The following is a 23,243-nucleotide window of genomic DNA, read 5'->3' as shown; positions in this document are numbered from 1 at the left end:
ACTTATTTTAAATTTAATTTTTTGTGTTTAATATTATTTTTAAATATATAAATTTTATATACTAATACTAAACTTAATATTATGAAAAATTAAAAATAAAAATAACTTAAGTCAAGCATCGTTAATCGAACTAGACACATAAAATGATACAGAAAGAGTATTAACTTTATATATATATATGTTTGTTTTGTTTTACTTATAAAATGATTAGGACCAACCTAAAAAATAGCTGTCTTTTCACAATGGTTATATCGTGCACCGGGGCGCCAAAAATTCATTGTTTTGTATATACAGAATTGTATGGTAGAATACACATAAACTCCTAACATAATACACATAATCTAACATAATACATAATATGCATAAACTCTTAAACATAATGACAGAATACACATAAACTTTTAACATAATACATATAAACTTTTAACATAATTATACATAAACTCTTAATATAATCCATGTAAATACAAAAAAATAAAATTGTAACGGGATTGAACGGACGAACAAATATCATCGCCTCGACTCACCCAATTCATAGAAACGATGTCGTTTTGGGTCCTTGTGCACGATATAATTTGGAGCATGGTCATCTTATAAGTTATACCGATTGAAAGTTGAACCCGTTTGGATGGATAGGTGAAGTGAATATTGTCTCTGAAACTCTCACCAAATTGATAGGTAAAGTGCGATTGGTTTGCAAGGTTTTGGGAGAATTGGTATCACAGATCGTACGCAGGGGCATGGATCGGCGTGAGGACGCGAAGTTGATGAAATTATCAGATTCCTCCGATTTCTTCAGTAATCTGGGCGAGGGTTTGTTAGTTGAAATCCTGGGCAGGCTTCCCAACAGAGCAGTTATTGAATTGAAATTGGTATGCAAGAGCTGGTGTTCTCTTATCTCTTCTCAGTATTTCATTACTTTTTTCCATCACCGACGCCATGACCCATCCCTTCCGCCAATTCCTCATCCCTCATCTTCGTCTGGCTGCTTTATATTCCAAACTGCACATGACTGCGGTTTGTTGGTTCGCGGCGGCGGCTTTCACAGACTCGATTTAAGTTTCCTTCCCTGTCCCCAAAGCAGCATTAGAGTGGTGGGTTCGTGTGCTGATTTAATTCTATGCTCCACCCGGACCTCCACCTGCCCCATGTCCCAAACCATATTCTATTATGTCTGTAATCCGCTAACCAATCAGTGGGTTGCTCTTCCTCCTGCCCCACAATTTCAATTGAAATACAGAAGGTGGGTCGCAATTGCCACTGGCTTCCTTTGCGTTCCTGCGCCCTGTTCCCTTTGCACCACCCACAACAATTCTCCCTATAAATTTATGGTGGTTCGAATTTGTATTATTCCAGTTAGTCCCATCCATTCCCAGTTCGAATTCAAAGCTCAACTCTTCTTGTCTGAGGAAGGTGAATGGAAAAGTCTTATGGTTTCATCACCTCGGGCCGTAAGGTATCGAGTCCTTTCTTCTACAACTCTTGTCGCCTATAAAGGGTTGCTACATTGGCTCATTTCTGGGTTTGTTCTTGTGTATGATCCCTATAATTGTCCCCAAAGATTTTCCCGTGTAATTGATATTGATATGCCAGCTGATATGATAGCTGCAGATATCGGCCCCCAAACCATTGGACTATTTCATGATCGTATTCGTGTAACATATGTGTGGGGTATTTGGTTAGAAGATCCCGTATATTATATATGGGAGCTGCAGGACTACAACATGGGGAAGTGGAGTTTGGTGCACAAACTTCGCCTTAGAACAACTCCGCGTCTCCCGGATCCTGATCTTATAATTAATCTTGATCCTAAAATTAGAGAGACAGGATTTTCCTACACAAACGGGGGTACTTTTTATTGGACCAATTCTTCTTCTTCTTCTTCTTCTGGGTGGTGGGTTGCTAATGGGATTGTCCATTGGCTTACTGATCAGTGGTGGCCAACACCAGTACCACCACTAACCAGCAAAATTCAAAGTAAGTAGTAGTTAAACAGTAGTTCCAATATCTTTCTTTCTATGCCTGTTTTTCTCATTCTAGTTCCTTACCTTAGCTTATAATTGCTCCCCTTAATTTAGCTAGCTTCTTATTATATAGGCATATAAGGCTAGCACATTTTCTTTGGATTATAGTTAGTTGTATCAATAATGTTGAATTTGGATCTTCTTTTTCTTCTCATCCTAATATCTTTACATGCTATAATTGCAGATAATGAAAATACTCTCGGGAATTCATAGAAAAAAAAGGGTGAAAGGTAGATATAGAGTTTTCTCACATCCTCCCGTCATCTCTATTCGAACAACAAAAAAAACGTTCTTTCTTGTTTCATTAATTTTATATGGTAGGTATTAATCTAATTTTATTTAGTTACATTTCTAAAAGTATTGTTTTATTCGTCTACCCGTTTTGGGATTTACATTCTGTAATCTGAAGGCCGGGGAGAAAGTTCCACCTTTCTTTTATTTTATTGATGGAATAAAACAACTTCCATTTGTTAATGATATGATATGATGGTAAGCATATTAGATGCCCCCTCCCCCCAATTGGTCATTGTGTTATTTTAGTTCATAACTATTTTCACAAACTTACCTTGTCCTAGCAGCTGTAAGACCAAAACTAGGAAGCTAATTAGATTGTAGCAAAAAGTGTAGTTTAAGTCTGCAGAAAAACGTGGAGGAAACCCCCAACCCAATTGGCTCATAAAAGGTTTCAGGGCAGCAGTTGAGGGAAGCAGTCTAAGGGACTTCGAATTCCAGGGAGATACCAATTAACCAATACACTGGAGAAATGGAGGGGTTCACAAAACTGGATTTAAGCCAAATTAGATAGGATCTTAACCTCTGATTTCTGAACACTAGGGCTACATCGGTTGAAGCTTCGAAGAGCAATCATCTCGCACTGTATCTCCACCTAAATATCTCTACTTCAAGGCGGCGTAACTACTTATAGGTTCATTTTTGAAAATTTGTGGCTCAAAGAAAGCCTCCAAAGTTGGGATTCAACTCCTTACCATAATTGAGAGATGTTGGAAAGCTGTGTGGGAACTGGGAATGGGGTAAAAAAATTTCAGGGGACTTATGATATTGATTTTTGTGTGATTCTAGACTAGTTATTATGTTTGAATTGAACTTGTTATGAACTATTTATAACATTTTATAAACTTGTAAGTATTAATATGTTTGAATAATTGTAGGTTCATATGTAATTCTAGAATACCGACCTAGGCTTTTATTTAACCAAAGCACACCCCAACTCTGCTCATTTTCATCCATCATACTTTGTTTCTTGGTAAAACCAATTGAATCCAGCCAGTAGCTGATCCAGAATTTTGAATATTAAATATTTGGGAAAAATTAGTATTAATTGAGTATATAATAAGAATTTATATGATATAATTTTTCAATTTATAGCCATAGATTTGGCCCTGAATCCAGTTTTGTTTTCTGTGTGCCCAACTTTTGTTTATGTTTCTACCTATAACAAGAAAGAGGTGAAAGGATTTGGAAGAAAGGTTTTATTATCATCATCTTACAGTAGGGGTAGCTTACAGCTTATATACAGAGAGTCTTAGAGCAAGAAAAGAAAGCTAACTACTTTGCTGAGATCACTAAGTAACAAACTGTGAATAGTAAAAACAGTTTTAACTGCTTCTAACTAACTTAACAGCTAGGCACAGTAAAACCTGAAACACTAAAAGATTAAGTCTTGTTTTCAGCTTGAGCTTGATTGTCTTCTAACATCCCCGCAAGCTGGATCATACATATTATGTAGGCCAAACTTGGATATGTAGGACATGAAACTTGATGGAGAATGAGGTTTGGTGAACACATTAGCTAGCTGACTTTGGGATGAAACATGTAGCAGCTTGATTACTCCACTCTGCAATTTTTCCTTTATGAGGTGACAATCTAGCTCAATATGTTTTGTTCTTTCATGGAACACAGGATTTTCAGCTATAGCTATTGCTGACTTGCTATCAGTGAACATAACAGCAGGTGTATGAAGATTAACTTCCAAGGCTTTCAACAAGTAACATAGCCACTGAATCTCACAAAAGGTTGCAGCAATTGCCCTATATTCAGCCTCTGAGGAGGACCTTGACATAGTTAATTGTTTCTTTGCCTTCCAAGAAATCAAAGCTGTTCCCAGAAATATGCAGAAGGTAGTCTATTGATTATGTATACAACATGTAAAATGCACTCTCCCCAAAAATAATTAGGCAGGTTGGCTTGAGTTTTTAAAGCTCTGGCTGTGGACAAAATGTGACCATGCTTCATTTCCACTACACTGTTTTGTTGGGGGGTGTATATACAGGAGGTTTGATGTAATATCCTTGTCTGTGAATAGAACTCTGACATTGTGAATTCTTTTCCATTGTCTGATCTCAAACATTTTACCCTCTTTCCAAACTGAGTGTATACCATAGCACAGAAACTTTGTATGAGTTGTTTTACTTCATCCTTTGCTCTCATGAGATGCACCCATGTATTCCTGCTAAAATCATCTACAATGGTAAGAAAATATTGATGTCCAAGACTCCAAGCATAGTTTTAACATGATATGGTCCCCAGATATCCATGTGTACAAGTTGAAAGCATTCTGAAGTAGAAGACTGACTGTTATAAAATGGTAACCTTTTCTATTTGGCCATATGGCAGCAATCACATACATCACCTTTTTCAGCATTCACATTTACATTTACATTTAGAGATTGCAACAATCTCAATTTTCAATAGGAAGCATGCCCTAGTCTAATATGCCAGATGTTATTGTTTACTAGATTGACTAGAGGTGCACAATGTATGGAAATGTCTTCTGATGGGGCTAGGTAATATAAACCATCCCTTAGCTCAGCAGTGCCAATCATCCTCCCAAGATGTAGGTCATGTATTATGCACTTGTTAGAGTTCATCATTACTTGACAGTTTGAGGACCTGACCAATTCCCCTATCGATATTAGATTGTATTGAAACATTGGAAGTTTGGAACAGATCCAATATGTGTGATTGCAACCTTGTCTCCATTAGGTAAGGCTACATATTTTCCATGAGTCCTACTAGAATTTGTGAGTAGGTTTTTGTCACACACTATATGGTGTGTGGCACCACTGTCAATAATCCACTGATTTCTATATTTATTGACATGATAGGAAGTAGCCTTACCTTTTTCTGTACTTGGGATAAAATTGGCTGAGACAATACTGATATGAGGGACTTGATCTGACTGTGATGCAGCTATGAAGTTTGCTTGGGGCTTTTGAGATGCAAAGCCAGTGTCCAGGGGAGTATGTCTTTCCTTCTGTACATATTCAAGAAACTCTAGATATTTTCTGTAACCATCTTGGAACTCATTATTACTGGCCTCTTGTGTGTTGCTCTGAACTTGTTGAACTTGGTCGGCTGATCTAACATTCTTTCCTCTAGGTTTCCACCCTGGAGGATATCCATGCTTTTTATAGCATTTCTCTATAGTATGTCATGTGAAGCCACAATAGCTACATACCACCCTAGGCTTGGTATTAGAGTGTTGTCTTTCTCCTCTGGTGAACATGGCACTGCCTGCTACATTATCGGTGAGGTTCCCAAAAGGATTAATAGGATTGATACCCAAGCAGAACTGCCTTTCTTGCTGGGATATCATAGAGTAAGCCTCTCCTACCTCTAGTAAGGGCCTCATTAACATTATTTGATTCCTTGCCCCAGTGTACTTGTCATCAAGACCAATCAAGAAAGCACACAACATGTCATTCTCAACATTAATAGCAGTTTTGTGCATAAATTCATCACTGCATTTACACTTCTGAGCACAAATGCAGTTAGGAGCAGGCCTTAAAATCAAGAGTTCATCCCAAAGCAGTTTCAATTTAGTGAAGTACTCATTTACATCACTGTTACCTTGCTTGGTTTGATAGATCTTGGCCTTGATTTCTGCTATTTAGAATACGTCTTGTTTACTAAACCTCTTCTTCAAATCTAGCCATACTCCTTCTGCCGTATCAATCCACAACACGCTTCGAGCAATTGTTAGAGATAGGACTCAAGCTATCCAGGACACTACCATGTTGTTGCAACGATCCCAGAAGAAATACTTGGGATCATATGCATTTGGTGCCTTGATAGTTCCATTGACAAAACTGAATTTGTTCTTTGAGGATAAAGCAATTTTCATCGCATGTGCCCATTCATGATAATTGCTTCCATCCAACGCAGCTGATACCAATTCAAGTGATGGATTCTCGTTGGCATGGAGGTGATAGGGACTGATGGTGTCATTGGGGTTGAAAATAGGTTCATTCACAGCAGCTTTGGATCCTATTGGTGTCGGAATTAGGTTAGGGATTGGATTCTCAGTGGAATTTGGGTGAGGTATTGAATTTGAGGTTCCTGGTGGTCGTACTGCATTGGTTGATGGTAACGTCCACTCCATTGTTGAGCATTTAGAGCTCTGATACCATAACAAGAAAGAGAGGTGAAAGGATTTGGAGGAAAGGTTTTTATTATCATCATCTTAGAGAAGGGGTAGCTTACAGCTTATATACAGAGAGTCTTAGAGCAAGAAAAGAAAGCTAACTACTTTGCTGAGATCACTAAGTAACAAACTGTGAATAGTAAAAACAGTTTTAACTGCTTCTAACTAACTTAACAGCTAGGCACAATAAAACCTGAAAGACTAAAAGATTAAGTCTTGTTTTCAGCTTGAGCTTGATTGTCTTCTAACAACCTACATGGAGGGCCTGTTCGAGAAAAACTATGCGACTTGCTGGTTAATGAGCATGGAGTAGTAATGGAAGAAGGTTTTCCAAATGCCACCGGAACGTCAGAGTTCTGCTTGCACCCAGTGGGAGATACACCCACATCATGCAGACTATGCGATGCCATCCAAAGTCTGTGTATCCCTGTCATTGTTAGCGACAATATTGAGCTCCCGTTTGAAGAGATGATTGATTATTCAGAATTTTCTGTCTTCGTAGCTGGCTTGTGAGCCATCTTAGGAGCTATTCAAGTGTGCAGAAGGATAGGTTTTGGCGCAATATGGCTCAGCTCCAGCCCATCTTCAACTATGACAGATTGACAGTGGTCATCAAGGTCATATGGTAAAAGGTTCACCAAAAACTACCCATAATCAAATAAGCTATCATCCGGGAGAAAAGGAAACCTCCAGAAGTTTCTGTTCCACGCCGGTGCCATTGTACTTGAAGCTATTATCCTATGCTATTTTTTTATTTATTACCAAAATTTGCCAGCTTGGTTCCCTGGATGATCCTCTCCATTCTATCAGAATTGAGTTCTTGAACTGTTGAAAATTCATGAATCATTACATTTCTTGCAACCCAACTGTAGATTGGGCTTGCATGCTTTTACAACTCATACTCATTATGTATGGTCCTATAGCAGATTTGCTTTAAAGCTTGTGAGACATGCATTTGCCTCTTTCGAAACAATTGTATCATGCTAAATTTGTATGGAAATGCTATCTCTTTGTGATGGATGTGCACAGTTGCCATTAATCACAATTCACAATAGTGGCTATTGCCTTTGAGGTAGCTGTGCCACATTTTTAAATGATGTTTTATTGGAGAACGTATAATGAAGCTAACAATTGCATAAATTGGATGGCTGGTGTCAACCACTTTAATGTGGTCCGGGTCTTTCTTGGTCCGTTCGCTCCAAGAGACACAGGAGATGGTCCAAAGGAATCGTCACTTGTGACGAGAATCGGACCTGGGTTATTCCGGAATTCACCCCACAAAGAGAGCTCATTTGCCACTTGAGCTACCATGTTGGATGACTTTGATAAAAGGTGGAATTGCTCACCCCAAACGCTATTACAGAATTATATATAACTAATCAATAGATACTAGACTTTTGCTACCACTTAAGTCACTCATACCACTCTAGTTCGATGAGCAACTCTAAGTCCAACACTTATATGTTGAGTACCCGCCCGTCCAGAAGGAATTTAAAGACATCATGGAGTTAGCGTTTTTTGTGATTCAACTTGAGTTGTGTTTTGGTGTATTAATAAAAACACAATTTTCTCAAAAAAAAATAAAAATCAAAATAAAAACAAAATCAAAATATCATATAAATCCAATAAAATCTATATAAGTTCTTGAAATATGTAAACATATGTAATCATTTTGTACTTATGCTTTATTATTGTTTTAGCAACACCATCCATAGAAATCAAAGTGAGTTTTTTTTCCTCATACAATAGAAAACAGAAAAAAAAGTATTAGTAAAAGTAGACATATGCTCGGTGAGAGAGAGAATCCACCGCATGCGTGATATGCATGAGTCCACTGCGCGCTTTTTTATTTGTTACTTTTTTTTAAAACAAAAATGATGATAAATCAGGACAAATGAATTTTTTTTTCTTCATAGAAAAATGGAAACCCCTAATGGGGAAGCCCTTACAAACTATGATAAATTCATATTTAGTTCAAAATAATCTATAATTAAGAAATATTTTAACACTTATTATATGTTATTAACAATTGGCGATTAAGGGTACGTTTGGAAACCCGAAAATGATTTCCAAAAAATGTTTTTCGAGTTTTCAGTGTTTGGTAAGAAGAGAGAAAATGAGGTCAATGGAAAATGATGCATTAGTCAAAGAAAAATAGGTATGTTTTGGGGGAAAATGACCTCCCCTTTTCTTTTTGGGAAGTCATTTTTCAAGGGATGCACATGCAAAATTTTCAGGCCAAATTTTTTGCAGGCTTTTGCGAGTCGGTCCACCAAACTCGCAAGCTAAGGTACATGCAACCAAAGCCCGTCCCATGCGGGTTGACGGGACCCGCTGTATATATATATATATATATATATATATATATATATATATATATATATATATATATATATATATATATATATATATATATATATATATATATTGAATTCAAAGTTCAAAAAAAAAAAAAAATAAAGCCTACAAATAATATTAACTTTTTCATATTTAAATTTTTTTTTAAAACAATATTTTTTAAAATGTATATATATACACACACACACATAGTACTGCCAAAGTGGGCCGAAGCCTGCCGGTTTGCCCGCCTCCACCCCCAATCGTTATGTTGTGCATCCGTATGCACCGTGCATGGTGCATACGGATGCATAAACGGCGTCGTTTTAATGTCTAACTTAAAAAAAAAAAAAAGAATTAAGAATTGCATAACTACACATCCATAATTTCATAACTATACATCCAGAATTACATAACTACACATCCAAAATTTCATAACTATAAATCCAGAATTGCATAACTACACATCCGTAACTTCATAACTATACATCCAGAATTGCATAATTATACATCCAGAGTTGCATAACTATACATCCATAACTTCATAACTATAAAATCCAGAATTGCATAACTACACCATGCATATATAATTACACATCCATAATTTCATAACTATAAATCCAGAATTGCACACCTACATATCCATAATTTCAAAACTAAAAATTCAGAATGAATGAACTAAAAAATGAACAAAATAATGTTGCTGGGAATCGAAATTGATTTTTTTTTTTTAAGTAGGACGCGTGTTTTGATGCAAAACGACATCGTTTTTGAATCCATATGCACCATGCATGGTGCATACGGATGCACAACATAATTTGCCCTCCACCCCACAGTGGGGCGGGTTAGGGTCATTGAAAAATAGGTGCGAAAATTGCAGGTCTAATGGGAAGGGTCGGAATTGACCCGTAGCCCGCGCAAAAAAAAAAAAAAAAAAAAAAAACATATGTTACACTGTAACATATGTTAGGGTTAAGTACGCTGCCTTGCTGTGTAACAATATATATATATATATATATATATATATATATATATATATATATATATATATATATATATATTTATTTATTTATTGGGGATCAAATAAGGTCATGTTTCTCACGTGGAATGTGGACGAATTTTGACCTTTGATTTTAGTTTAATCTATGGCTATTATTTTTTCATCTAGTTTTGGATTGATTTTTTCCATTTTTACTGTCACTTTAGTTTAGGGGCTTTTTAGACTTTGCAATTTTTTTTCCTTTATTTGTTTTTTCTTTTCGGCTGATCTGCTTATTTTTAGGTGAATTAAATTTGGCAATTAAAGATATTTTTCATTCATATGGTGATTCAGCTTACATCTTTCTATATACTGTGTTTTGACAAAGATTAGGGATTTTTTTTGTTTTTTTTTTTGCTTTATTCTCTATGCGCTTTAGGCTATGGATTCTCAAGGTTTGTGTTTTCGTTTGTTTTTAATATATATTTATTGTGCATCATTATTTATTGTTTTTGTGCATAATTATGTGCTAAGGTTTAAGATAAGCGTTGTGGTTGTGGTGGGGTACATTTTGGTTTTGGGTTCTCGATGCGTGCAGTCTTTACTGTCATTGTGTTATTATCTACCGGCGTGGTTTATTGTTTTTTAATCTATTTATTGTAATGATTATTTTTGTTGGGAATAATGGTTTTCATATATCTAAACTGTGGCGGTTCATTTTTTTTGTTCATTTGTAGTGCATTCTTTTTTTTTTTTTTTTTTTTTTTTTCACAGCAGTGAGCATTCAGAACTATTACGTTTGTGCATCGAATTTTTGTTGTTTGTTCGTTGTTGGTTTTTGACTCATATATAATGTGTTAAAAATACCAGTATTTAATATTGTTTTTGTTGCTTTTTGAAAATTTATGTTTGATTTGTAGTTATAGTTTGCTGGATTTTGCCCATTATCGTATGTCTATGGTGTTTGTTTTTTAGCCAAAGCATTTCGTGCAATGTGTGTCTGCGTAGGTTTGAATCATTGTCGTTTTAGCTTTTTCGTCAACCATTTTTTATTCGTTTGTGCGAAAGCAATGCAACAATGTGCATTTCTGACAACAGTTTTTGTGGTACTTCGGCTGTAGACCAAGTTGCCATTCGTCCTCCTTCTCACTCTAATAACAAATGCTGTGGCAAACGGTTCAAAAGCACTAGGGAGTTAGCTGTGGAGAAGTCCAAATGTCGTCAATGACAATGTCACACATGTGATGATTACGGCCATAACAGTCGTACCTGCCCCTGGGCAAGGAAAAGTCGCAAACGTAATTTGACCACGAATTTAATTTATTATTTTTGGTTTAACACAATTTCATTTTTTGCTTAACTTCCATGTACCTTTATTGTGGTGGCTTTTTTTTTTTTTTTTTTTTTTTTTTTTTTTTTTAAAACACCGTGTTTGAAGTGCGGTTCAATTAATTTACTTCATTTTATACCTTCCTTGCACAATGAATAACTTATTGGGTGCAGTGTCACACGTTGATTCTTTATGCTTGCACCATGTAACACCACGCGGGTGCACCTCTGGACACTTTCAGTTTTGATTTTGATTCCGCTATATTGAGTACATATTCTACTACTTTAAAAACTTGGACTTCATGTATTATAGCTTTCAATTTCGCATCTTCAATGGCAATTTCATTACCGAATATAACAAAATTCATCCCACCACTTTAATTAATTCCAATCCTTTTGGGAGTTTCTCAAAGTGTTCATGAACTCTACTCAAAATGACACCACGCATAACAATTTTCACATTCAAAATAACTTCCCTCATAAAAATTATAAACCTTAGTATAAGCACACTAGTTGCACTTCCAAAAAAAGTAAACATGTTTAATATTCAATCTGAATTTCATTTTTCCTTATCAAAATTAGCATATTTAATAGTCTAAGACTTTCAAAATTAAATAGTCACATGGTTGTCTACATAGTTCGTGGCACTTTCAAACATAAGTAGTAGTAAAATAAATTATTACATTCAATTGAATCTTGGCCAATTCATCAAAACTTCTTCATATCCCTCCAACGCATTTGCATTCTTTTTAGCTCCAGCAATAGAACTCTCGCTGCTCTCTCATAGTCTCGGACATCATCTAGAAAAGTACCCACCATGTCCTTCTGCTTGCATAACATAAATATAATTAGTAATTCAATTCGACTATGCATCCCGGACTATCATGCCAAATCACTCATTCTACTGTATATTCAAAATGCACGCTATACATACGAATGCACATTGTATACTGTAATGAATACACACTGAAAACCACTACCATTACACAGAAAGATAGTTAATGCATGCACTAGTATTCCAGGCATAGATGCACATTCTATATAGTTGATTGCACAAAGACCAACTCCTTTTATGCACAATGACCATTAAAATTCATCAATTGCACATTATGCAACCCACATATTCCTTTTATTCTTGCACACGTTTCTAATACCACCATGCTCACTTCTTTTACCACACCAACTGATACTTTCCCCCCATCACTTAAACTATACTTTTTTTCTTACTTTTTCCATTTTAAACTTTTACCACTTCTGGTTATACACACTTTGTAACATTTTCATTGCTAACCTTTCTCTCAAAACTCACACTGCACAAACTCTTTATTTTTTCCTGTTTCAGCATCCCATACATGACTTTACTTATGCTACATTCCCCTAAACTGAACACAATACCCTCCTACTATACATTCTACACAACACCTTTCCTTTCTACCTTTCATTGTCAATGCACAACCAACAAAGTATATTTTTTTTGGGAATAAATATGCAGTGCAAGCCGTGTTTAGCTTCCTATTACCCTCCATTTACAAACATCATCCATGTATCTTCCCTCTCACACAGTATTAAAATGCACAAATACACACTACTCTTCCCGTTGCCTGGTTGCGGCTGTTGGAGATTACATTCAAGATGGTGTCTTAACAAGTGAGTAGAAGGAAGGCACTCTTGTCCCACATTGGAAGAATAAGGGACTCTTTCCCACCTTTTTAATACCAACCCATTTGGGAAACTTGAACTATTGTAGAGAAAGAAGGAAAGAGGAACCCCACGCGTGCCACCGCCGCCCGCCCGGTACGACTCGGATGTCGCGGTGTGATGGGGTAGGGTCAGCGTTTTACCCGGTCTTTGTTTTAATTCCGAGTTTTTTGCGCCTTTAGAGGTAGATTTCATATCATCCACACATTAATTTGTGCTGGAATAAGTCTTCCTATTTTTGTGGGCATGTACACCACAAACTCTAGCTAAAATCGCGGAACAATGAATGGCTGAGAGAGGAGGGGCGGGTATTTCCAATACTATAAATACCCCGCTCTTCCTCAGTTCTAATCACTCAACTTATTCTCCTCTTCTTCTCTTCTGCAATCCTGAGCTTCGGTGTAGAGGTAGATTTCATACCATCCACACATTAATTTGTGCTGGAATAAGTCTTCCTATTTTTGTGGGCATGTACACCACAAACTCTAGCTAAAATCGCGGAACAATGAATGGCTGAGAGAGGAGGGGCGGGTATTTCCAATACTATAAATACCCCGCTCTTCCTCAGTTCTAATCACTCAACTTATTCTCCTCTTCTTCTCTTCTGCAATCCTGAGCTTCGGTGTAGAGGTAGATTTCATACCATCCACACATTAATTTGTGCTGGAATAAGTCTTCCTATTTTTGTGGGCATGTACACCACAAACTCTAGCTAAAATCGCGAAACAATGAATGGCTGAGAGAGGAGGGGCGGGTATTTCCAATACTATAAATACCCCGCTCTTCCTCAGTTCTAATCACTCAACTTATTCTCCTCTTCTTCTCTTCTGCAATCCTGAGCTTCGGTGTTAACTGGTCGAAAGCAACCGGTAAGACTATAACTGTCTCCGGGCAATATTTGCTTTTAAGGTAGTGTCTTGCGCACGTCACCGATTCTCCCAGGATTCTTTCATACTCAGCCTATAAAAAACAATAGCCCAGGTCTACGACATTTTGTGTCCGTTTTTTCCAACAGTTAAAAGCAAATAGCTTCGGATACACTTATCATGTCGACCTTCGTACCTAAGCCTGCAACTGACCTTGCCAAGCTTCAACCTCTTGACGGCCTAAACTACCGTCGTTGGGCAGTCAAGATGCTCATACACATCGAATCTGCTGAGCTGGAATACGTTCTCACGTATGTCCCTGAACCTGCTGAAGCCAAAACTGCTGAGTCTACTAATCCTCAACCAGAGGACGACTCCCCTAGAACCCCTGCGTTTGTCACACCACCACCTGTCGCAGTTGACAAGTCTCAAGATATCCGGGCTAAGTTCGAGCGGGACAACAAAACGGTTCGCGATCTCCTGCTGCATCACATGTCTGACAACCTGTTAGACATATATGCAAAATACAAATCCGCAAAGGAGATTTGGGACATGCTCAAAAGGAAGTATGGAGCTGATGATGCTGGCCGGAGAAAGTACACGGTTGGGCGGTGGCTCAACTATCGCATGGTAGATACGAAACCAGTTATCGAGCAAGTGCACGAATATCGACAAAGGTCTGTTTCTAATTCTGGTACGTTAAAAGCTAACATGGTTGAATCCAGTGATGTTAAAGGTGATAGGTCCAGAACTAGAAATGGTGGACAAAATAAAGGCTGGAAAAGAGGAGTCAAAGTCAACAATAACAACAAGTTCAAAAACAACAAGAACCAGAAGAAAGGGAAAGGAGGACCTTGTTACGTTTGTGGGAAGAACGGTCATCGCGCGGCTCAATGCTACCAACGAAAGGGGTCAAACGACCAAAGGACCGTTCAACAAGAGAACAAGCATCAAGCAAACGTGGTGGAAGAGACTGAAGTCATAGCAGCGGTTGTGACGCTGGAGGCAAATGTGGTGACTGGCACGGAAGAATGGATCATTGACACTGGAGCAACTCGTCACTTCTGTGCGAGTAGGATCATGTTCAAGGAGTTCCGTGCCTATTGAGCTCCCGTTTGAAGGGATGATTGATTATTCAGAATTTTCTGTCTTCGTAGCTGGCTTGTGAGCCATCTTAGGAGCTATTCAACTGTGCAGAAGGATAGGTTTTGCCGCAATATGGCTCAGCTCCAGCCCATCTTCAACTATGACAGATTGACAGTGGTCATCAAGGTGGCATCGGTCCCATACCTCAAGATAGCGCTGTGAACTCCATATGGTAAAAGGTTCACCAAAAACTACCCATAATCAAATAAGCTATCATCCGGGAGAAAAGGAAACCTCCAGAAGTTTCTGTTCCACGCCGGTGCCATTGTACTTGAAGCTATTATCCTATGGTATAACTAATTTTTTTTTTTTTTTTATTACAAAAATTTGCCAGCTTGGTTGCCTGGATGATCTTCTCCATTCTATCATAATTTTGTCTTTGCCATCTAGAGTTCTTGAACTGTTGAAAATTCATGAATCATTACATTTCTTGCAACCCAACTGTAGATTGGGCTTGCATGCTTTTACAACTCATACTCATTATGTATGGTCCTATAGCAGATTTGCTTTGAAGCTTGTGAGACATGCATTTGCCTCTTTCGAAACAATTGTATCATGCTAAATTTGTATGGAAATGCTATCTCTTTGTGATGGATGTGCACAGTTGCCATTAATCACAATTCACAATAGTGGCTATTGCCTTTGAGGTAGCTGTGCCACATTTTTAAATGATGTTTTATTGGAGAACGTATAATGAAGCTAACAATTGCATAAATTGGATGGCTGGTGTCGACCACTTTAATGTGGTCCGGGTCTTTCTTGGTCCGTTCGCTCCAAGAGACACAGGAGATGGTCCAAAGGAATCGTCACTTGTGACGAGAATCGGACCTGGGTTATCCCGGAATTCACCCCACAAAGAGAGCTCATTTGCCACTTGAGCTACCATGTTGGATGACTTTGATAAAAGGTGGAATTGCTCACCCCAAACGCTATTACAGAATTATATATAACTAATCAATAGATACTAGACTTTTGCTACCACTTAAGTCACTCATACCACTCTAGTTCGATGAGCAACTCTAAGTCCAACACTTATATGTTGAGTACCCGCCCGTCCAGAAGGAATTTAAAGACATCATGGAGTTAGCGTTTTTTGTGATTCAACTTGAGTTGTGTTTTGGTGTATTAATAAAAACACAATTTTCTCAAAAAAAAATAAAAATAAAAATAAAAACAAAATCAAAATATCATATAAATCCAATAAAATCTATATAAGTTCTTGAAATATGTAAACATATGTAATCATTTTGTACTTATGCTTTATTATTGTTTTAGCAACACCATCCATAGAAATCAAAGTGAGTTTTTTTTCCTCATACAATAGAAAACAGAAAAAAAAGTATTAGTAAAAGTAGACATATGCTCGGTGAGAGAGAGAATCCACCGCATACGTGATATGCATGAGTCCACTGCGCGCTTTTTTATTTGTTACTTTTTTTTTTAAACAAAAATGATGATAAATCAGGACAAATGAATTTTTTTTTCTTCATAGAAAAATGGAAACCCATAATGGGGAAGCCCTTACAAGCTATGATAAATTCATATTTAGTTCAAAATAATCTATAATTAAGAAATATTTTAACACTTATTATATGTTATTAACGATTGGCGATTAAGGGTACGTTTGGAAACCCGAAAATGATTTCCAAAAAATGTTTTTCGAGTTTTCAGTGTTTGGTAAGAAGGGGGAAAATGAGGTCAATGGAAAATGATGCATTAGTCAAAGAAAAATAGGTATGTTTTGGGGGAAAATGACCTCCCCTTCTCTTTTTGGGAAGTCATTTTTCAAGGGATGCACATGCAAAATTTTCAGGCCTAATTTTTTGCAGGCTTTTGCGAGTCGGTCCACCAAACTCGCAAGCTAAGGTACATGCCTTACCTGGGAGTAGAAGGAAGGCACTCTTGTCCCACATTGGAAGAATAAGGGACTCTTTCCCACATTTTTAATACCAACCCATTTGGGAGACTTAAACTATTGTAGAGAGAGAAGGAAAGGGGAACCCCACACGCGCGCCGCCGTCGCCCGCCCGGCACGGCTCGGTTCGCGCGTCGCGGTATGGTCAACATTTTACCCGGTCTTTGTTTTAATTCCGAGTTTTTTGCCCCTTTAGAGGTAGATTTCATATAGAAATCTACCATCCACACATTAATTTGTGCTGGAATAAGTCTTCCTATTTTTGTGGGCATGTACACCACAAACTCTAGCTAAAATCGCGGAACAACGAATGGCTGCGAGAGGAGGGGCGGGTATTTCCAATACTATAAATACCCTGCTCTTCCTAAGTTCTAATCACTCAACTTATTCTCCTCTTCTTCTCTTTTGCAATCATGAGCTTCGGTGTTAACTGGTCGAAAGCAACCGGTAAGACTATAACCGTCCCCAGGCAATATTTGCTTTTAAGGTAGTGTCTTGAGCACGTCACCGATTCTCCCAGGATTCTTTCATACTCAACCTATAAAAAACAGTAGTCCAGGTCTACGACATTTTGTGTCCGTTTTTTCCAACATCGGCATATTTTTTATTAACAAGCAAAAAATTCAAATAAAAATAAATAAATAGTATTAAAATGCACTCTCGGCTTTCCATTCTTTACTTTCACTGCACAGTTAGCAGAGAACTTGTGTTCTCTGCTTTACTGTGCATTCCGTAGCCGTGTTTACACTTTCACTGCACACACCGCCACTTCTCGGCCAACTACGTCACACCGCCCATACATATGCCTACTCCTACCCCCATGACCGGCATTTCTTATTCAAAACAATTGCAACCCCCCCCCCCCCCCCCCCCCCCCCAAAAAAAAAAAAAAAAAAAAAAACAAACAAACAAAAACAAAAACAAAACCCGTAATCTGCATTCACAAACCCCTTCTCAGTCAATCTCCGGTCCTCCCATACCCACCGTCACTATCACGAAGTGACATTCACTTGACAACACCCACACGGCCACACCCAGAAAGGAAGGTTTTGTATTCACAAAAAAAAAACTAACTAAATAAAAACAAACATACAATTCCAGTGTCAGTGAATCGCATATTACAGGCAGCTCTGCGATAAAAAAAAAATTAAAAAAAAAAAAAATTGGGCGGAGATTCTTACGAATTTTAGTTGTCGCTTCAATGGATGCACGCCGTTGACTTCTCCGAGGTGTTGCATTGGCCATTGCTTCCGATGGTGTGCAAGCCCCTTCACAATTGTTCTTCAGGCCGTTATTTGGTTGAGTTCACTGTGCAATGCCGACACCTCTCTTTCACCCTCGCTGTTTTAACCCTAAATAAAAAAGACACGGTTTTTTCGCTCCCTTCCTTTCACATTAATGCATAATTAATTTCTCAATTACCTTTTTACCACTAACATTATTTACTTCTAAAGTTATTACCTCATTTAGTGGGTTTTTAATCTACCCTTTGTGCAATATTAACCGTTTGATTCTCTAATCTGACGGATCACACAAATCCACAATCCTCACCTAAGGTCATATCTCACTTGAACCCCAACACACACACACTAGTATTTGCGTTTGTGCGATGCACGGAATGAATTTATTGTAATATATTAATAATATTTGAATTGATATATAATTATTTAAATTAGAATATCAAATATTATAGTGCAATTGAAAATATGGTTTGGATCGTTTAAATGTTTTGATGTTATCATTGCTTGAATTTGAGCAAATAATTGCTCAAATTAATAGCTAATCTGTAAATGTACGCATGCGGTGCTGTAACTTTGAAAATTTTATTTATCATTATTTAGTATTTTTATAAATTAGGCAAACATGCTCATTCTTTAGCAACTCAGTTATAGGAATAAATTGTTATCCTAATTCATTTGTATGAAAAATATATTTTTTTGTCTAGATATATAGCAATTTTGTCATTTAAAAAAAATAATATCACCGATTGTATTAACACGTTATTGAAACCTCATTGTATACGACATTAGTAGTAGCAACACAATCTTGTCAATCCTCGTCTATAGTTAACATCATCAGTCTATTAAGATGGGTGACTCGGATGAAAATATATAATCGTAGAATATCAGTCAATTAGTGATCCTTTTATATTTTCAGTCAATTAGTAATATCATATTCATTTTTAGCCAATTATTCTTTTTTTATTTATTTTCTTTTAGTCAGTCAATTAGAATATCACATATAGTGATATTTTTACCTAATTTTCGTTCTATTTTTAATTCATGGTGTAAAATATTATTATTAAAATATTTATGTTCCATTTTTAATTTACTTTTACTATTGTTTAAAATATGCATTTACTATTGATGGTGTAGAATATTATTATTGAAATATTTCTGTCCAATTTTTAATTAAAATGCAATAATATGACCATTTGTTGTTCACTTTAGTCAATGATGAATATTTTTTTTATTTGTAGTCAATCCTTTTATATTTTCAGTCAATTAGTAATATCATATTCATTTTCATCCAATTATTTTTTTCTTTTTCAGTCAATGAGTTAATTAGAAATCAGATGCAGTGATATTTTTACATAATTTTCATTCCAATTTTAACTGATGATGCAGAATATTATTATTGAAATATTTTTGTTTCATTTTAAATTTCGTTCTATTTTTAATTTATATTTACTATTGTTTAAAATATGCCTTTACTATTGATGATGTAGAATATTCTTAATGAAATATTTTATTTTCATTGTAAATTTACCTTTACTTGATGATGTAGAATATTATTATTGAAATATTTTCGTTCTATTTTTAATTTCCGTTCCATTTTTTAAATTTGTGAAATATTTATGATATAATTGTGATTTGATTTATTTTACCGTATAATATTATAGAGAAAAATTTAAAAGTAATGATCTAATCATTTCCTTTTCCATTTTAGTCAATTATGGATCTTTTTTTTTTCATCCAATTATTAATATTTATTTCTCTTTCCAATTAACCTAATTTTCATTCTTTTTTTTTTTAAATTTTTAATTTTCAGTCAATTATTAATATTCATTTCATTTTTCAATTTACCTAATTTCCGTTCCATTTGTATTTGATAATGTAGAATATTATTGTGAAATATTTCTGTTCCTTTTTAATTTCTATTTTTTTAAAATTTATCTTTACTATTTGCTATTGTTTGGGCTGAAAATCAGGTAAATAAGATTTTGTTTTTAATTATAGTATACATTATAAATTAAGAGGGCTGGTCAAAGTTATGATTTTATTATATTACGAATTAAAATTGAGTTAATACCCAAAATCGTCCTCGACTATAGTAGTTTTTCTCAATTTCGTCCTAAACGACTTTGGTGACCTAATATCGTCCCAGACTTTTGTGTTTCGCTTAATTTAGTCCTCCATTTGTTATTCCATCAAATTGGTGTTAAATAAAGGGACAATTCAGTAATGTCAATATTGATCTCTCGTTACTTTCAACTTGTGAAGTGCGAAATTCCTCTTTCTTGTACGAATTACACCCAGAATTACTCCCGAACTTGCAAATCAAATTTTATATTCGCAGTTTTAGGAGTAATTATGGGAGTAATTCGTAAAAGAAAAAGGATTTCGCAGTTCACATGTCTATGAGTAAAGAGATGTCAATATTAAAATTACTGAATTGTCTATTTATTTAACACCAAATGGACAGAATAACAAATGAGGGACTAAATTGAGCAAAAACACAAAAGTCTAGGACTAAATTGAGCGAAACACAAAAGTCTGGGACGATATTAGGTCACCAAAGTCGTTTAGGACGAAATTGAGAAAAACCACTATAGTCGAGGACGATTTTGGGTATTAACTCAATTAAAATTAGGGTTTCTATTATACTTGAACAATAATATTACCAATTATATTATAGAATATAATACCATACATAATATTACCAATTAATAGATTTTAGTTAACTTCCATTTTACATTTTCTTACTAAATAAGCTTTATTAATTATTTGACCAATAAAATATTTAATTAATTGACTACAAAAGTTTGGGCGGGAAAAATTAAATAATATGACCATTTGTTGTTCACTTTAGTCAATTATGAATAATTTTTTATTTGTAGTCATTCCTTTTATATTTTCAGTCAATTAGTAATATCATATTCATTTTATCCAATTATTTTTTTCTTTTTCAGTCAATGAGTTAATTAGAAATCAGATGCAGTGATACTTTTACATAATTTTCATTCCAATTTTAACTGATGATGCAGAATATTATTATTGAAATATTTTCGTTTCATTTTTAATTTTCGTTCTATTTTTAATTTATCTTTACTATACCAAGTGGCTTGTGGTCTACTAGTATGCAGTTGGCCCCTTATGTGGGATGTCTTAGTTTCGAGCTTTGGTGTAAGCGTAGATAGTATATGTGGGTATCCCCTTTCTTTGTAATTAAAAAAAATTATTTTTACTATTGATGATGTAGAATATTCTTAAGGAAATATTTTGTTTTCATCTTAAATTTACCTTTATTTGATGTTGTAGAATATTATTATTTAAATATTTTTGTTCTATTTTTAATTTCCGTTACATTGTTTAAATTTGAGAAATATTTATGATATAATTGTGATTTGATTTATTCTACCGTATAATATTATAGAGAAAAATTTAAAAGTAATGATCTAACCATTTCCTTTTCCATTTTAGTCAATTATGGATCTTTTTTTTTCCATCCAATTATTAATATTTATTTCTCTTTCCAATTAACCTAATTTTCATTCTTTTTTTAATTTTTAATTTTCAGTCACTTATTAATATTCATTTCATTTTTCAATTTACCTAATTTCCGTTCCATTTGTATTTGATAATTTAGAATATTATTGTGAAATATTTATGTTCCTTTTTATTTTTTTTTTAATTTACATTTACTATTTGCTATTGTTTGGGCTGAAAATCAGGTAAATAGGATTTTTTTTTAAAAATTATATTATACATTATAAATTAAGAGGGCTGATCACAGTTATGGTTTTTATTATATTACGAATTAAAATTAGGGTTTCTATTATACTTGAACAATAATATTACCAATTATATTATAGAATATAACACGATACATAATATTACCAATTAATAGATTTTAGTTAACTTCCATTTTACATTTTCTTACTAAATAAGTTTTATTAATTATTTGACCAATAAAATATTTAATTAATTGACTACAAAAGTTTGGGCGGGAAAAATTAAATAATATGACCATTTGTTGTTCACTTTAGTCAATTATGAATAATTTTTTATTTGTAGTTATTCCTTTTATATTTTCAGTCAATTAATAAAATCATATTCATTATTATCCAATTATTTTTTTTCTTTTTTCAGTCAATGAGTTAATTAGAAATTAGATGCAGTGATATTTTTACATAATTTTCATTCCAATTTTAACTGATGATGCAGAATATTATTATTGAAATATTTTCGTTTCATTTTTAATTTTCGTTCTATTTTTAATTTATCTTTACTATACCAAGTGGCTTGTGGTCCACTAGTATCCAGTTGGCCCCTTATGTGGGATGTCTTAGGTTCGAGCTTTGGTGTAAGCGTAGATAGTATATGTGGGTATCCCCTTCCTTTGTAATTAAAAAAAAATTATTTTTACTATTGATGATGTAGAAAATTCTTAATGCAATATTTTGTTTTCATTTTAAATTTACCTTTATTTGATGTTGTAGAATATTATTATTTAAATATTTTTGTTCTATTTTTAATTTTCGTTCCATTGTTTAAATTTGTGAAATATTTATGATATAATTGTGATTTGATTTATTCTACCGTATAATATTAAAGAGAAAAATTTAAAAGTAATGATCAAACCATTTCCTTTTCCATTTTAGTCAATTATGGATATTTTTTTCCATCCAATTATTAATATTTATTTCTCATTCCAATTAACCTAATTGTCATTGTTTTTTTTTTTTTAATTTTTAATTTTCAGTCAATTATTAATATTCATTTCATTTTTGAATTTACCTAATTTCCGTTCCATTTGTATTTGATAATGTAGAATATTATTGTGGAATATTTCTGTTCCTTTTTATTTTTTTATTTTTTAATTTACATTTACTATTTGCTATTGTTTGGGCTGAAATTCAGGTAAATAGGATTTTTTTTTTTTATATTATAGTATACATTATAAATTAAGAGGGCTGGTCACAGCTATGGTTTTTATTATATTACGAATTAAAATTAGGGTTTCTATTATACTTGAACAATAATATTACCAATTATATTATAGAATATAATACCATACATAATATTACCAATTAATAAATTTTAGTTAACTTCCATTTTACATTTTCTTACTAAATAAGCTTTATTAATTATTTGACCAATAAAATATTTAATTAATTGACGACAAAAGTTTAGACGGAAAAAATTAAATATGAGAATTTTGCTTTTATAATATATATATATATACACATATATGTATATATATATATACACACACACATATA

At 34.5% G+C, this 23,243-nt stretch overlaps 1 protein-coding gene and 2 long non-coding RNA genes across 3 annotated transcripts; 2 read left to right on the top strand and 1 right to left on the bottom strand.

Moving 5' to 3' along the window:
- Nucleotides 1–632: 632 nt before the first annotated feature.
- Nucleotides 633–2,434, top strand: LOC109178644 (F-box protein At5g49610-like). Its single transcript, XM_019328180.1, has 2 exons — nucleotides 633–1,977; nucleotides 2,209–2,434. The coding sequence occupies exons 1-2, from the start codon at nucleotides 741–743 to the stop codon at nucleotides 2,235–2,237; spliced, it is 1,266 nt and encodes a 421-aa protein (XP_019183725.1). The 5' UTR covers nucleotides 633–740; the 3' UTR covers nucleotides 2,238–2,434.
- A 57-nt stretch (nucleotides 2,435–2,491) lies between these two features.
- LOC109178645 lies at nucleotides 2,492–4,372 on the top strand. Its single transcript, XR_002053744.1, has 2 exons — nucleotides 2,492–3,900; nucleotides 3,993–4,372. It is a non-coding gene; the product is annotated as an uncharacterized LOC109178645 (long non-coding RNA).
- A 7,327-nt stretch (nucleotides 4,373–11,699) lies between these two features.
- LOC109178687 lies at nucleotides 11,700–18,074 on the bottom strand. The gene is made up of 2 exons (XR_002053752.1): nucleotides 17,920–18,074; nucleotides 11,700–11,938 (listed from the first exon to the last, which is right to left on the bottom strand). It is a non-coding gene; the product is annotated as an uncharacterized LOC109178687 (long non-coding RNA).
- Nucleotides 18,075–23,243: the final 5,169 nt, after the last annotated feature.

Source organism: Ipomoea nil, unplaced genomic scaffold, assembly GCF_001879475.1.
Source record: "Ipomoea nil cultivar Tokyo-kokei standard unplaced genomic scaffold, Asagao_1.1 scaffold0865, whole genome shotgun sequence".
In the NCBI taxonomy this organism is placed as follows: Eukaryota; Viridiplantae; Streptophyta; class Magnoliopsida; order Solanales; family Convolvulaceae; genus Ipomoea; species Ipomoea nil.
Note: the sequence above shows the minus strand (reverse complement) of the source record. Positions and strands in the feature narration are given on the sequence as shown.

Bases quoted from the DNA above. Each gene is read 5' to 3' on its own strand.
- LOC109178644 (XM_019328180.1), top strand. From the start codon at position 741: ATGGATCGGCGTGAGGACGCGAAGTTGATGAAATTATCAGATTCCTCC. The intron at 1,978-2,208 runs GTAAGTAGTAGT...CTATAATTGCAG, and splicing joins ACTAACCAGCAAAATTCAAA to ATAATGAAAATACTCTCGGG.